The sequence below is a fragment of the Mauremys mutica genome, chromosome 8, assembly GCF_020497125.1.
Source record: "Mauremys mutica isolate MM-2020 ecotype Southern chromosome 8, ASM2049712v1, whole genome shotgun sequence".
Lineage (NCBI taxonomy): Eukaryota > Metazoa > Chordata > Testudines > Geoemydidae > Mauremys > Mauremys mutica.
In genome coordinates, this window is record NC_059079.1 from 35,370,744 (window position 1) to 35,385,360 (window position 14,617).

A 14,617-nucleotide genomic window follows, 5' to 3' on the forward strand; every position below is an offset into this window, starting at 1 on the left:
GAGGCTTGAGCATGCTCTGTGAGGATGAAATCTTCAGAGACTTTTAGCTGTTAAACTCTAGAAAGTCTCTACTGAGTATGTGCAAACTTCAAGTTTTCAAATGCTTGTTATAACTTGGCCAAATACCTCCTCCCCAGCTTCACTTCCCTGCTTCTGCCACATGCCCTCTCAGTGTATAATTGTGGGTGGCTATGTGATAGTGTCCAAATCAACCCTGTCCTTCAGAGTTAGTTGTGCATAAAATCTTAGGTCCAGGGCCTTTAGGGTAGCTTTGTCTGAAATGCTTCTGGATCTATGTGAGGCCCAGCGAGGTGGGTTAACTTTCAGGGTTTTAATGCCTGGATGTGAATCTTAAACTTAATTGTCCCTGGACTGAAGAGTTTAGAATCTAATTTCAGGCATTACACATAATTAAATGTAACAAACAATAGGGATAAGTGGATGGACAAGAGTTATAATGAAACATCAGGTGATTATTCAGCTGAGTTGTGTGTACTACTTGATGGTATAAAAGGTTCCATAGTAGTAGTTTTTCCTTTCTTCTTAATACAAATTGTGACTTTATAGACTACTTAGGTATTGTTTTTAAAGTCATAAAAAGGAGGGAGAAGCCAGAGGTTATGAGAATAGGAGAGATAAATTGGTGGGAGGAGGAAGGTCTTCAGCTCATAAGTAAATCACTAACTGACAGGAATCATATGAAACTTCACCAAATAAGCAGGCTATTCTATAACTGTCCACTATGGAAGTTTGTGAACCTTCCTTTGAAGTATGATGTTAGAATAGAAAGACCACTGGTCTGATGTGATATGGCAATTTTGTGTTTCTGTGAAGGAAAAGGAAGAACTGCAGCTCAGTCTAGGCAGCTCCGGGCAGGTTGAGATGGTGGTCTTTTACTGGTTATATCTGCACTTGCATATTGCTGCCTGATTCAGTAGCTATATAAACCTCCTTGGCAATATGTGAATCTTCCCCTACTGATTTCTCAGGGAAATATCTTGTCCTTTTTGCTAAACCAAATCATTGTCAGTCTTAGAAACTTCTTTGGATCTGAAATCAGGCTACAAACGGCCTGATACCTTTCCTTAACCTTCCTGTCCTAGGAGATGGGTCAGCAAACCCCAAAAGCATTAGTGAGACTGTAGATTCCAACCTTTCAGACTGTGAGATCACCCTTCCTCACCCAGGAATTATGATAGGGAATTGCCTGCCAGTTACTAGCAGGACTGGGAGTGACAACCTTCAACATCGCATCCATATTTGCCTGCCTCTAGGTATTACCCTGAATTTAAAAGGGTTGAAGAAAGGCAGCCGCAAAGAGAACCTTTTCCCAGAAGGCTCCAAGGGAAATGTCCTGTACCTCAGTGGTTCTCAAAGCTGGTCCACCGCTTGTTCAGGGAAAGCCCCTGCCGGGCCGATTTTTTTTTTTTTTTTTTTTACCTGCTGTGTCCACAGGTTTGGCCGATCGCAGCTCTCACTGGCCGCGGTTCACCGCTCCAGGACAATGGGGGCTGCGGGAAGCGGCACGGGCCAAGGGATGTGAGGAACCCCCAACCCTCTCACCCACCTTGCCTCAGTGGCTACTGCCAGTCGTCATCTAGCCCCTGCTCACTGGGGCAAACTTCAGTCTATCATGGCCACTCATCATCGGCATGGGGGTTTGGAGCAGCCTCTGCCTAACCCCAGACTGCACCTTTCCAGCCCCAGTTCCTTCTTTAGGCCTTTAGCAAGACCTGCAGCCTGGGGATTTGCCAGGCTGGAGCTCCCCAGCTCCTCTTGCCTTTCCCCCAGCCCTGATCTACTCCCAGTACCCTAAGCTCCCAGGCAGCCAGGTCCTTCTCTCTCCACAGCTAGAGAGAGACTGACTTAGCTCCTGGCTCACAGCCCTTTTATAGGGCCAGCTGTGGCTGCTTCCCCAGTAAGCCTAGCCTTTTCTTTCAGGAGCAGGGTAACCTCCCTGCTACAAGGCCCAACTTAAATGTATACCCCAAATTAAAAAATACAGTAAAAGTACTAAAAAAGGGCCACTGTAGCTTAACAACCATGTAAAAGAAGCAGTGAGAGATAAAAAGGCATCTTTTAAAAAGTGGAAGTCAAATCCTAGTGAGGTAAATAGAAAGGAGCATAAACACTGCCAAATTAAGTGTAAAAATGTAATAAGAAAAGCCAAAAAGGAGTTTGAAGAACAAACAGCTAGCCAAAAACTCAAAAGGTAATAACAAAATGTTTAATTACATCAGAAACAGGAAGCCTGCTAAACAACCAGTGGGGCCCCTGGACGATTGAGATAAAAAAGGAGCACTTAAAGACGATAAAGTCATTGCAGAGAAACTACATTAATTCTTTGCTTCAGTCTTCACGGCTGAGGATGTTAGGGAGATTCCCAAACCTGAGCCGTCCTTTGTAGGTGACAAATCTGAGGAATTGTCACAGACTGAAGTGTCTTTAGAGGAGGTTTTAGAATTAATTGATAAACTTAACTGTAACAAGTCACCAGGACCAGTTGGTATTCACCCAAGAGTTCTGAAAGAACTCAAATGTGAAATTGCAGAACTATTAACTATAGTTTGTAACCTGTCCTTTAAGTCAGCTTCTGTACCCAATGACTGGAAGATAGCTAATGTAACGCCAATATTTAAAAAGGGCTCTAGAGGTGATCCCGGCAATTACAGACTGGTAAGTCTAACGTCAGTACCAGGCAAATTAGTTGAAACAACAGTAAATAATAAAATTGTCAGACACATAGAAGAACGTAACTTGTTGGGCAAAAGTCAACATGGTTTCTGTAAAGGGAAATCATGTCTGACTAATCTATTAGAGTTCTTTGAAGGGGTCAACAAACATGTGGACAAGGGGGATCCAGTGTATTTAGGTTTCCAGAAATCCTTTGACAAGGTTCCTCACCAAAGCCTCTTACGTAAATTAAGTTGTCATGGGATAAGAGGGAAGATCCTTTCATGGATTGAGAACTGGTTAAAAGACAGGGAACAAAGGGTAGGAATAAATGGTAAATTTTCAGAATGGAGAATGGAGAGGGGTAACTAGTGGTGTTCCCCAAGGGTCAGTCCTAGGATCAATCATATTCAACTTATTCATAAATGATCTGGAGAAAGGGAGTGAGGTGGCAAAGTTTGCAGATGATACTAAACTGCTCAAGATAGTTAAGACCAAAACAGACCGTGAAGAACTTCAAAAAGATCTCACAAAACTAAGTGATTGGGCAACAAAATGGCAAATGAAATTTAAGGGGGATAAATGTAAAGTAATGCACACTGGAAAAAATAACCCCAACTATATATAGAATATGATGGGGGCTAATTTAGCTACAACTAATCGGAAAGAGATCTTGGAGTCATCATGGATAGTTCTCTGAAGATGTCCACACAATGTGCAGCAGTGGTCAAAAAAGCAAACAGGATGTTAGGAATCATTAAAAAAGGAGGGGGGAGATTGTTTTTTTTGGAAACAAATTTTTAGCTGGGTTTAGCTGAGGAAGATAAGGTTTTCTAACGGGCTGTGTTAGAAAAGAACTTTTTTTTTCTTCTTCTTTTCTTTTTTCTCCTTTTTCTTTCTGTCTGCTTAAAAACAGCTAGGGAAGAGGTGTAAGTTTTTCTAACAGGCTTTGTTAGAAGGACCCCTACTGTGAGGTACTTAAAAATTGCTAAAGGAAAGTTACCAAACCAGATTTTCTAGTTTCTTGTAAGCCAGCAAACAAGCAAACACCATTTGCAAATCAAAAGCTTTTGTTTCTTTCTATTCAATCGCGAGTAGACAGGGTAGGAATTGGGAAGCAAGCAACCCAATTCCCTGACTGCAGAGGGGTGTGGCCAGCACCAGAAAGCACAAAGACATGAAAAAGCAACAAGCCAAAGAGGCTAACCACAAGAGGGAGCTGAAGAAACAAAAAGCTGACCACAGAGCCAAAGAGGCTAAGCACAAAAGACAAATGAAGTTAAAAGACAAAGACCTGGAATTAGCCAGAGCTAACCCACATGTTCCAGCCAACCCTAACAGTCCTTCTCCAGGCACTGTTCTCCATCCCAAGAAATTTCCCACCTACATGGCAGGTGAGGACACTAAGGCCTTCTTGAAAAGTTTTAAAAGGACCTGCCATGGGTACAGCATCCCTGAAGACCAGTACAAGGACTGGTCAGGAAAGTGGACTTTTGCTGTCTATGACAATTATTCCATCCCCATGCTACTGGGGGAAGACTTGGCCAACCATGTGCAGCTGGCCAAGAGGGGGGGAGTGGTCACCCGCAGCCAGGCCGAACAAGCAGGCACTCCCATCCCTGTTCCTGAGCCATCCACCAAGACCCGGTCTGTGTTACCAGACACCCAGACAGAGGTGGTGGAACCGGATCCCATGCCAACAACTACAGCAGCCATAGTACATCCAGTCCCAGGACCGGAACTGGAAAAGCAACCAGCGGCAGAACCAGCGCCAGCACTGACGCCAGCGCTTGCAACTCCACCGCCAGGGGGCGCCAACGGGCCGGAACTGGCAGAAGCAGCAGACAACTCTACCCAAGAGGCTCAGCCAGAGCCTGAAATATCACCTTGTGCACCAGCGGACAGCGGTTCACAGTTAACGGAAACAACCTCTTCACCTACATTGCTTCCAGAGGGATCAAGCCCAAGTCCACAGTCTATGGAGGAACTGGTGTCTCCAGCTTCAAGGAAACAGTTCCAGACTGAGCAGGAAGCCGATGACAGCCTTAAGACAGCTTGGGCGGCGGCACGGAGCAACCCACCGCCTCTCAGCTCTTCGAATCGATCCCAGTTTGTTGTAAAACAAGGACTTTTATATAACAAGATTCTTTCTGGTGGACACCAGAAAGGCCAGAATCCTCAAAAACAGTTGGTAGTTCCAACTAAGTACCGGTACAAGCTCTTAAGCTTGGGCCATGACATCCCAGTGGTCATTCTGGGGTAAACATAACCAAGGACAGGTTGGGGAAGTCCTTCCACTGGGAGGGGATGGGCAAGGACGTTGCCAAGTATGTCCGGTCAAATGGTTAAAAAGTGTTCTTGAATGTCAAATATCTTGTTGTTTACATACTTAGTAGTATATGTAATAGTGCATGTGTTTTGTTAATCTGTTTATTTTAAAGTTCTAGAAGGAAATCACCGCCAGTGTGGTTCCCCCAGTGTCTGCGATTTGGGGGGCGTGTCATAAATAAACAGATCAGGGTTAAGGTCTCTTTTACCTGTAAAGGGTTAACATGCAGTACCTGATGACCACCTGACCAGAGAACCAATCAGAGACAACATAATTTCAAATCTCTGTGGAGGGAAGCCTTTGTCTGTGTTTCTTTGTTTGGCTCTGAGGGTATGGCTACACTTACGGTTTGCAGCGCTGGTCATCCAGCTGTGTAGGAGCAGCGCTGGTGTGTGGCCACACTCACAGCTACCAGCGCTGGTGTGTGGCCACATTTGCAGCATTAGCAGCGCTGCTGGGAGTGATACATTATGGGCAGCTATCCCAGCATTCAAGTGGCTGCAACGTGCTTTTCAAAAGAGGGGGGTGGAGTGGGGTCTAGTGTGACAGGGAGCGGGGGGAGAGAGAGAGGGGATTTTTGGAGCCAACACTGTGTGTTTAGCTTCCTGACTTGAAAAATCAGTGTTTAGCTTCCTGACTTGAAAAATCCTGACTTGAACATGTTTCCAACCCCTTAGTCTTAACTCTTAATTGCAAACAGCCTGCAGCCAACACGACTCCCCGCTGTTTCATTCCCTCCCTGCCTGCAATCTCATTTGATTGTTTACAGCCAGGTACAGATGATCACAGCAAACAGGAGCTCTGTTTGTTTTTTAGATAAGCGGCAACGGCAACGGAGCTCCGATCGGAGCTCGTTCACAACAAAACAAAGAGAGGCTGCATAACAAAACAAAGAGAGTAATTTATAAAAGCATTCTGGGATACACCTTATACCCTGGAGGCCAATCACAGCGCTGGTGTGTGGCCACACTTGATGACCAGCGCTGCAGCACCAGCGCTGGAATCCTTATTCCCCATGCTGAGTGAGGTGTACGGCCAGCGCTGCAGCAGGGAGTTGCAGCGCTGGAAGTGCCCTGCAGGTGTGGCCACTTACTAATTGCAGCGCTGGTGGAGGCTTTCCAGTGCTGCAAATCGCCAGTGTAGCCATACCCTGAGTCCTCTTTTTGGATCTAAGAGAGGCCAGTCATGTCTCCAAGTTCTCCTGGAGTAGTTTCTACTATTTAATAGTGAGTATTAATTAGAAAGGCGAATTAGTCTTATAATTTGATTTCTACATTTGCAATTGTGTGTTTGCTAAAGGAAATTCTTTATTCCTGTTTGCTGTTACTTTGCTTTTACTGAGAAAGAAAGGAGGGGGGGGGGATTCTCTCCAGAGATTGATAAGTTTAGACCCTATATGGTTCTATCTTGGATTACAGAGACAAGTTACTTTCTTTTTATTCTTTAATAAATTATTTTCTTTTCTTTGGACTTGGTTAATTCCTTCTCTTGTGGAAATTCAGGAGAAGGGGAGGGGGGGAAGAGAAAGTTCCTCCTGGGTTTGATTCAAGCAGTTTGAATCAGGTATCTCTTTCCAGGACTAGGGAGGGGGAGGGGGAGGGGGAGGGGGAGGTAAGTCCCTCTTTGTGTTGAGTCAAGGATTTGACTCGGTGTATATCTCTCCAGAGTGGCTAGGAGAGAGGGACGGGGGAAGTGGGCTGCTTCCCTGTGTGTAGAGATTCAGGGACATTGAATCTGTGTTCCCCAGGGAAAGTTGGGGGACAGGCAGTGTGTCAGACACTTTAACCTGACTGGTGGCAGCGAGAACCAGACCTAAACTAGGATTTTAGTTTAGAGGGAAACTAAGGCAGGTCCCCACATTGGAACCCAACAGTTCCAAGTGGGGGTGAGACCTATGACATGAGGCACCTGGCATTGGCCACTGTTGGCAGACAGGATACAGATGGACCTTTGGTCCAACCGAGTGTGGCCATTCTTATGTTCTTATGTACTGGAGTTTTGAGAGAAGAGCCATGCTAGTGTGCTTTTATGGATTCTATAAAAAAATCAAATAAATATGAAGCTAAACGACCATCACTAATTTACTTCTAATTTCCCTAATTAAATGTAAAACAATGCAATGATCAAATCAAGGTTACTATCAAAATTCTATCAAAATTGAATCAGTAGATCAATGATTCAATTTATCTGGCTTGTCAATTACTACAATGAGTAATTACATCAACTTGTAAGGTTAACACAAGAATTACTTTAATAATTCACTGAAAAATTAAGAAGAAATGCCTTTCCTTTAACCTGACCAAGTGAGCTAAGAGGCTACTAAAATCAGAAACTGACTACTGCCTTTACTTTAAGGAAGTACAACAGAGGAGAGTTTTTTTGTCCCAGAAGAAAGGTACTTGGAAATACTACACGAGAACCCACGCCAAACAGTGATGAGCCTCAAGCTGATGAGCCTTATGTATTCTGAAACATGCGTAACTCTATATGCAGCTCTAAAGATAAGACCTCTGCAGTATTAGCTAGCAAGACTGTATGTTAATGAAATGACCTGCCGAATGTTCCTGTCCTTCATATGGTGGACTTAACATCACACTGTCTTAAAAAAAGTTGTATTCTACTCCCCAGCTCAGTCAGCTGTAGTCACCTCTGACCTTCCAAATTGCAGGAGGTCTCTTTACAAGAATTTGACAATTCACAGTATCTGGAATTTTTGAGAGAAAAATTTCCAAACCAAAATACAAGAATTAAGAGTGAAAGAACTTTGAAAGCATGATATTTCTCCCTTGTCTACCAGGCAGAGTATTTCAAATAATTACTGACATTACAGCAATGTTTTACATGAATAAGCAGAGGGAGCATGTTCCAACTAGCTGTGCAAAGAGGCTGAAGCTTTGTGGGAATGGTGCATGGCACACCAAATTTATCATATAGCTCCTTGCTTTGCAGACAAGGACAACATACTGTCAGATTAGTTGAGCAGAGACTTTCATGATCAGCACAGGTGGTCACTCGGGAAATCTATAGAGAATGACATGCCTTCCCCGTGGTAGTACCTGAAGATGGACCTATTTGCAATAAGACGTAACTCCAAATGTCCGAGGTATTGCTCTAGAGCAGGAGTGGACAACCAGTCCATCTCTGATGCATTTCTTGTAGACTAGGGAGTAGGTTTCCTCCTCTGTGTCCCCTCTGCCCCAAATTCTTCTAATTCAGAGTTCTCATAAATATTTGAACAAGAGAAAGCTAAAGTTACTTTGGCCTGCGTGAGACAATAGTGGTTGTGGGATATACTGCAACTATCATAAACAGTTTATCTGTCTTCAGCCTACGGGCCCAGCAGAGAGGTCAGATTTGCCATCCAGGCCTCCATTTGGCAGAATAGTATTCCAACAGATGTAGAATAGTTCTGTTCTGAGTAAAAAGCACAGGAATTCAGTTAAACTCCAGGAAGCATCAACTTTTACAATCGTAAGTGGAAAAGGTTATCTTTGCTGGCAACTAACAATAAACCTAGGTTCAGTTCCTATTCAATCCATATGGGAGTATCTCATTAATCTGAAATGCTTGGGACTCTCCATATCATTGGTAAAAGTACATCTCGCAGCCATGTCTACTCACTATAGCTTAGTTGAATAAAATACTGTATTTAGTCATGATATATTAAAAAGATTCTGAAGGGTTTAATGAACATCTATCATCTCCATCAATCCATAAACTTGCCAGTATTTTTTCCAAGGCTACATTCTTAGCTTTCTCTAGGTAAGCGCCATACCTCGGATGCTAACAGAACATTAGCCTTCTATATGAATGGCAGAAAATTGCCTAGACCGTTTGTCTCTTATGGGAAAAGAGTAAAACCTGGGCAGTCACATCCCAACACCTTTCTACATGGGTTGGACTCTGTATTGAAGAGTGTGTTAAATACACCTTTTCCAAAAGAGCTTAGAGTGCACTCTGTGAGAACAAAGCTGCATCTGTACAGCTTTTACTTAGTCTCAATTCATACTTCATAAAACATTCCTTTCAAGTGGCATCTAGATCAATTTGGTAAAGCAATGTTACAATCTCTTTTTAATGAGACCTCCTTGTATCACTGTACAGAGTAAAGAATACTGCTTGCCAAACTCCTAAGAGTAGGAATGTGCAGAGGCCACTCAAAGAACAAATGAAGGTTATTCACCTGTAACCAGAGCTCTTGGAGTTGGATTCTGCATAATGACACTTGCTTCCCACCTTTCCCTCTTTCTCTGAGTCCTAATTACAACTTTGGACTTGAGGTGATAGAAGGAACTGAGGTGATTAGCACACCACATATGCTTTTATGGCTTTGCTCTTTGAGGAGCCATGAGGAGAGGTGCAGGGGGCACAAGAGTGCACCGGCGGGCACTGCTGTTAGAAGATTCCATCAGTCCAAGCTACAATTTCAGCACATCCCAAGAGTAAGAATGTGCTGAGGTCCTCTTAAATAGCTTGGTTACAGAAGAGTAATTTTCATTTCCCCCTGCACTCTAGCTGTCAACATGGTATCTCATGATTGTGATTTAAAAAAAACTTTCTCACTCAACTGGTACTTATCATCCCAAATTAAGTTTTTAAAAATTAGGGCAGGATGGGAGACATAAACGGGCGTGTTTAATAATGTCGGCAAAGGTGCTGACAAGCACTCTGTATTAGCTGACCTTATTATGCCTCAGTATGCCAGGGGACTTGCTGAGTTTCAGCTCCATTCCCTTGCCAGCTGCCCAAGGCATGAGGTGATCCTTGCTGCTGGTCTCCCTGGGGCAGCAGATGTGTTCTGTCTTTGGAATCAGTCTTCCTAATTAGCAACTTCTCCTCTCCCCCACCCAAATTCCCATGATGCTACATGGCTGGGTCAAGCATGAGTGGCCCAGCAAGAGGGGAATGGTTTGTGATGTTTATATGTCCTATGCAAATTTAACTTTTTATTATAAAGGCTGGAACTGTACATCATTTTTTATGTTTACAGGGGTGACCCTTCAATTGTGAAACTGAATATTGCTATTACCACAGGCTACCTCATTTCTGGTAATTATACGTTGTCTATATCATAGATACATCTAAATTTTATTCTGAGGATGTGATGAGCTTCTATAAACAATATAGGGTCCAGTGTAGCTTTTGAAGCTACTGCTGTGTTTGTGGGCTGTGGTACAATGCCTGGAGGCAACCTGCTAGTGGTGGAGAGAGATGGAAATACTGCCTTAGTGAGTGCTGAAGGAACACCCAACAATAGTGTGGTGACTACTGCATGCTTTAAGATGGTCCAGTGAACACCCTTAAATCCTGGCTCTGGTCCTCCAGCCAATTCAGAAGGGGTGGGAGTTGTGACCCCAACCCCTTTTGGGATGTCTACTGCTGCTGGCAGCAGTAATGTCCTCACTCTCCCCTGTGCCCATAGAGTGCAAGCGGCAGGTTTTTAGCAATCCCAACAAAGCTGGGGGAAACAGCTCCATACTTACTCCTCTCCCCATTGTCCTTGTCTTCCTACACATTTTAAGCCAGAGTCTGATCCTATGTGAAAGAGGTTGAAAATATTTTTAATAATTTTATCTGCTGTGGCTGTCATCCTTACATACAATTGTGCTCTTTCACTCAATTATTTGTTCTTAATGACAGCCTATGTCAGGTGATTTATCTTCTGTGATCACTGGTGGATTATGAATAAATGAAGCCAACAAATCAAAGGGCTCAACAAATCAAAGAGCTAATGTTTTTAGCGTTAGGGGTCCCTGCCCTGCTGCTCCACCATTCCTATAGTGGACCCAGTCGCATTTTGGCAGTGTCCTCAACCCCCTTTCTCTCTGGGTTTCTTGATACAATTATTGTGGGCTCATGAGTCATCTTCCAGACCAGGACCTAGGACTGTGTGTGTGTGTGTGTGTGTCTGTCTGTCTGTCCCTGGATCTATCCTTGCTCACAGTGTACCTCCTGCTAAAGCTGTGGCCAGGCAGCTCCCTTCGTGGAGAAAATATAAAGATTTATGAACATTTTTGGAAGAGCTAAAATATTTTAACTAGTGCTTAGGCCTAATTTTTCCTTTCACATTAAATGTCCATCTGAGGAGCAGGGATTGGGGGAAGGGATACAGAAGTCTTGAGCTTAGAAATGCTCAATTCAAAGACGATTCAGATTTTTTTTCTTTTTGTGGGTTGAGTTGGACACCATTTGCCATTAAAAATATATGCATAGCTCAGATAACCAAAAAGGTTTTTCCTTTTAGATTGCAGTAATACTGAAAGCTTTAAAGAGAAATATTATAGTCCTTAGGTAGCTTACGTTGTAATAATTTAATGGGTTTTTTTCTCTTACAGATTTGTTTCTTATTACTTACTACTGGAAGGCAATTGGTGATAAATTTTTTGTAATTCATCATTTGGCAGCTCTGTATGCCTACTACTTTGTACTGGTGAGTGCCATATTTTCCAGTATCCTAACAAGCAGACAAGATTGGGAATAGTGTCTAAGGGTGAACATCACTGCTCTGAATTTATGCAGTTTGTAGTATCTCAACAGTGTTGCTCCAAGAAAGTCCAGTTTTTTTATTTCTACATACAAGTAAGGGTATGTCTACACTGCAGCTGGGAATGTGCTTCCCAGCCTGGCTGGACATACATGCGCTAGCTTAGCTATACTTGAGCTAGCATATTAAAATAGCAGGGTGTCTGTGGTGGCTTGGGCTAGGCATCCAAGTACAAACCTGCCTGACCCTTTTCCTCATGGGTACGGACTTGTGTGGCTAGCCCGTGCTGCTGTGGAAACACAGCTATTTTTAGGACACTAGCCTGAGCAGAGCTAGTGTTTGTCTATCCACACTGGGAAGTACACTCCCAGCAGCTGCATAGGCATTCCTAAATACACACAGGCACATTTACTTTAAGACCTTAAATCCCACATATATTAACAAGGGCATAATCGTCTGAAATCCTAAAATCCATTAATCAGACTTTCACTGGTGGCTTGTGCATTCATGTCCAGAATTCTATTACACCTCTACCCTGATATAACGCAACCCGATATAACTCGAATTTGGATATAATGTGGTAAAGCAGTGCTCTGGGGGAGTCAGGGCTGTGCACTCCGGCGGATCAAAGCAAGTTTGATATAACGCGGTTTCACCTATAACGCGGTAAGATTTTTTGGCTCCCGAGAACAGCGTTATATTGGAGTAGAGCTGTATATGTGTCTCTTCATCTCTAAACAGTAAATCAAACAGCACGGATTTAGCTAAACTGTGAAACTGGGAAGTAATGAGAGTGCCTCTAAAACTCCAAAGCTGATGGACTCTAATGCTGGCTTCAGTAGCTCAAGGAGGTTGATCCTAGTTTGGCTTCTGAAATAGGGTTTATTATGTGAGTTGTTTAAAAGTCAATAGACTAATATTAGAGATGTTTTGAGCTACATAATGGTAGCATACATTGTTCTGGTGATGTTTTTCTATCCATATTTGCAATTTTAGTAAATTAAGTTACAGTGACTCATCCTATAAAGTATTTCTCAGTGTTATTTTTTGGCCACCAGATAAAGGTTTGAGTTAATTGACCCAGTATGTGTTTTAAACTGAACATTTGTTCTCTTTCACAGATTAAATTACTGTATATGCTGTTTAGACTGTTTTTACAAAGTTAAGACTACAGCTTGATTTCTAATGTAAAGATACTTCCTCTACGAGTTTATTGCTTGTCAGTACAAAAACATGCTCAGTGTTAAAATACTGTAGCTTAAGAAGAACATTCCAATATCTCTCACCCTCCCACTCCCAAAACTCAAATGTCTTCAGTTTAAAATGTGACACTTAGGTGACTTAAACAAAACGATTAGAATTTACCTTGACAAAAGGTGTTGTGAGACTTTATTTATAAAAGCACTTTGAAGGTAAGTGCTCTGTCACTGATAATCAGTCAGAGACTAATACATTTATTTGGGCATAAGGTAGTCTCTAAGGCCTGGTCTACACTATGCCTTTAAACCAGTTTAAGGAGCGTAAAACTGATTTAACACCACACCCATCCACACTAAGAGGCCCTTTATATCGATATAAAGGGCTCTTTAAACCGGTTTCTGTACTCTTCCCTAACGAGAGGAGTAGTGCTAGTATTGGAATTACCATATCGGATTAGGGTTAGTATGGCCGCAGATCGACGGTATTGGCCTCTGGGTGGTATCCCACAGTGCACCACTGACCGCTCTGGACAGCAATCTGAACTCAGATGCAGTGGCCAGGTAGACAGGAAAAGCCCCGCGAACTTTTGAATATTTCCTGTTTACCCAGTGTGGAGCTCCGATCAGCACGGGTGGCGATGCAGTCCGAAATCAAAATAAAAAAAGAGCTCCAGCATGGACCATGCGGATGTGATCGCAGTAAGGGCAGGCAAATCTGTTCTATCAGCGCTCCGTTACAGAAGACGAAATTCAAAATCATTTTTAAAAAATCTCCACACAGACGCCATAGCAGGGACTCAGCGCACTGCTGCGTGACAAGCATAACGGAAAGCCAAAGAATCAAATGGACGCTCATGGAGGGGGGACTGGAGCGGGGACTGGAGGACTCAAGCAATCCCACAGTGCCTGCAGCCTCCGAAAAGCATTTGCATTCTTGGCTGAGCTCCAAATGCTTTCTAGGGTCAAACACAGTGTCCGCGGTGGTTCAGGGCATAGCTCGGCAATTTACGCACCCCCCCACCTACCCCCAGAAGTGAAAGGGAAAACAATCCTCTCTTGACTCTTTTACATGTCACACTATCTTTACTGAATGCTGCAGATAGACGTGATGCTGCAGCAGTCAACACCAACATCCTTGCTCCCCCCCCGCCATGGGTGGCTGATGGTACAATATGACTGATATCCATTGTCATCATCAGCCTATTGGCACATGGGGCAGTGCAAAAGGACTGGTAACCATGCCGACTAGCATTCAGTGAGGTCTATCATGGGCGCCTGTGTAAAAAGCTCCTGATTTTTCCTGGTAGATGGTGCAGTATGGCTGGTAACCGTCTTCATCATAGCAACAGGGGGCTGAGCTCCATCAGTCCCCGCCCTTCATGTGTAAAGAACAGATTCAATTGTCCCTGGACTAGCAGCGGGATGCTGGGCTCCTCTCCTCTACACTGCTTAATGTCCTGTCTGGACTATCATAGCAGCTGGAGGCTGCCTTCCACTCATTTCTCACTAACAAGTCACTATGTCTTATTCCTGCATTCTTTATTACTTCATCACACAAGTGGGGGGACACTGCTACGGTAGCCCAGGAAGGCTGGGGGAAGAACGGAATCAACAGGTGGGGTTGTTGCAGGAGCACCCCCTGTGAATAGCATACAGTTCATAATTTCTGCAGGATCTGACACAGAGCAGCTGTGCTCTCTGGTTCTATGATACAGTGGTTCTCTAGTACACTTGCCCATATTCTAGGCAGGACTGATTCTATTTTTAGATACCAAAAAGGAGGGATTGACTCAGGGAGTCATTCCCAATTTTGGCTTTCGCGCCCCTGGCTGATCTCAGCCAGGGGCACTTATGACAGCAGCAAATGGTGCAGTGCAAAAGGACTGGTAACCATGATCATCTTATTACCAATTTATGGTATGGTAGATGGTA

The 14,617-nt window shown here is 43.6% G+C and overlaps 1 protein-coding gene across 3 annotated transcripts in view; it reads left to right on the forward strand.

Moving 5' to 3' along the window:
* Positions 1-14,617, forward strand: part of LOC123375881 (TLC domain-containing protein 4-B-like) — a 53,329-nt gene that overhangs the window by 16,205 nt on the left and 22,507 nt on the right. For all 3 annotated transcript variants that reach the window (XM_045027250.1, XM_045027252.1, XM_045027251.1), the window contains exons 4-5: positions 9,993-10,051; positions 11,338-11,432. In XM_045027250.1, coding sequence (XP_044883185.1) covers positions 9,993-10,051; positions 11,338-11,432 — 154 coding nt within the window. The remainder of the gene's footprint in view (positions 1-9,992; positions 10,052-11,337; positions 11,433-14,617) is intronic.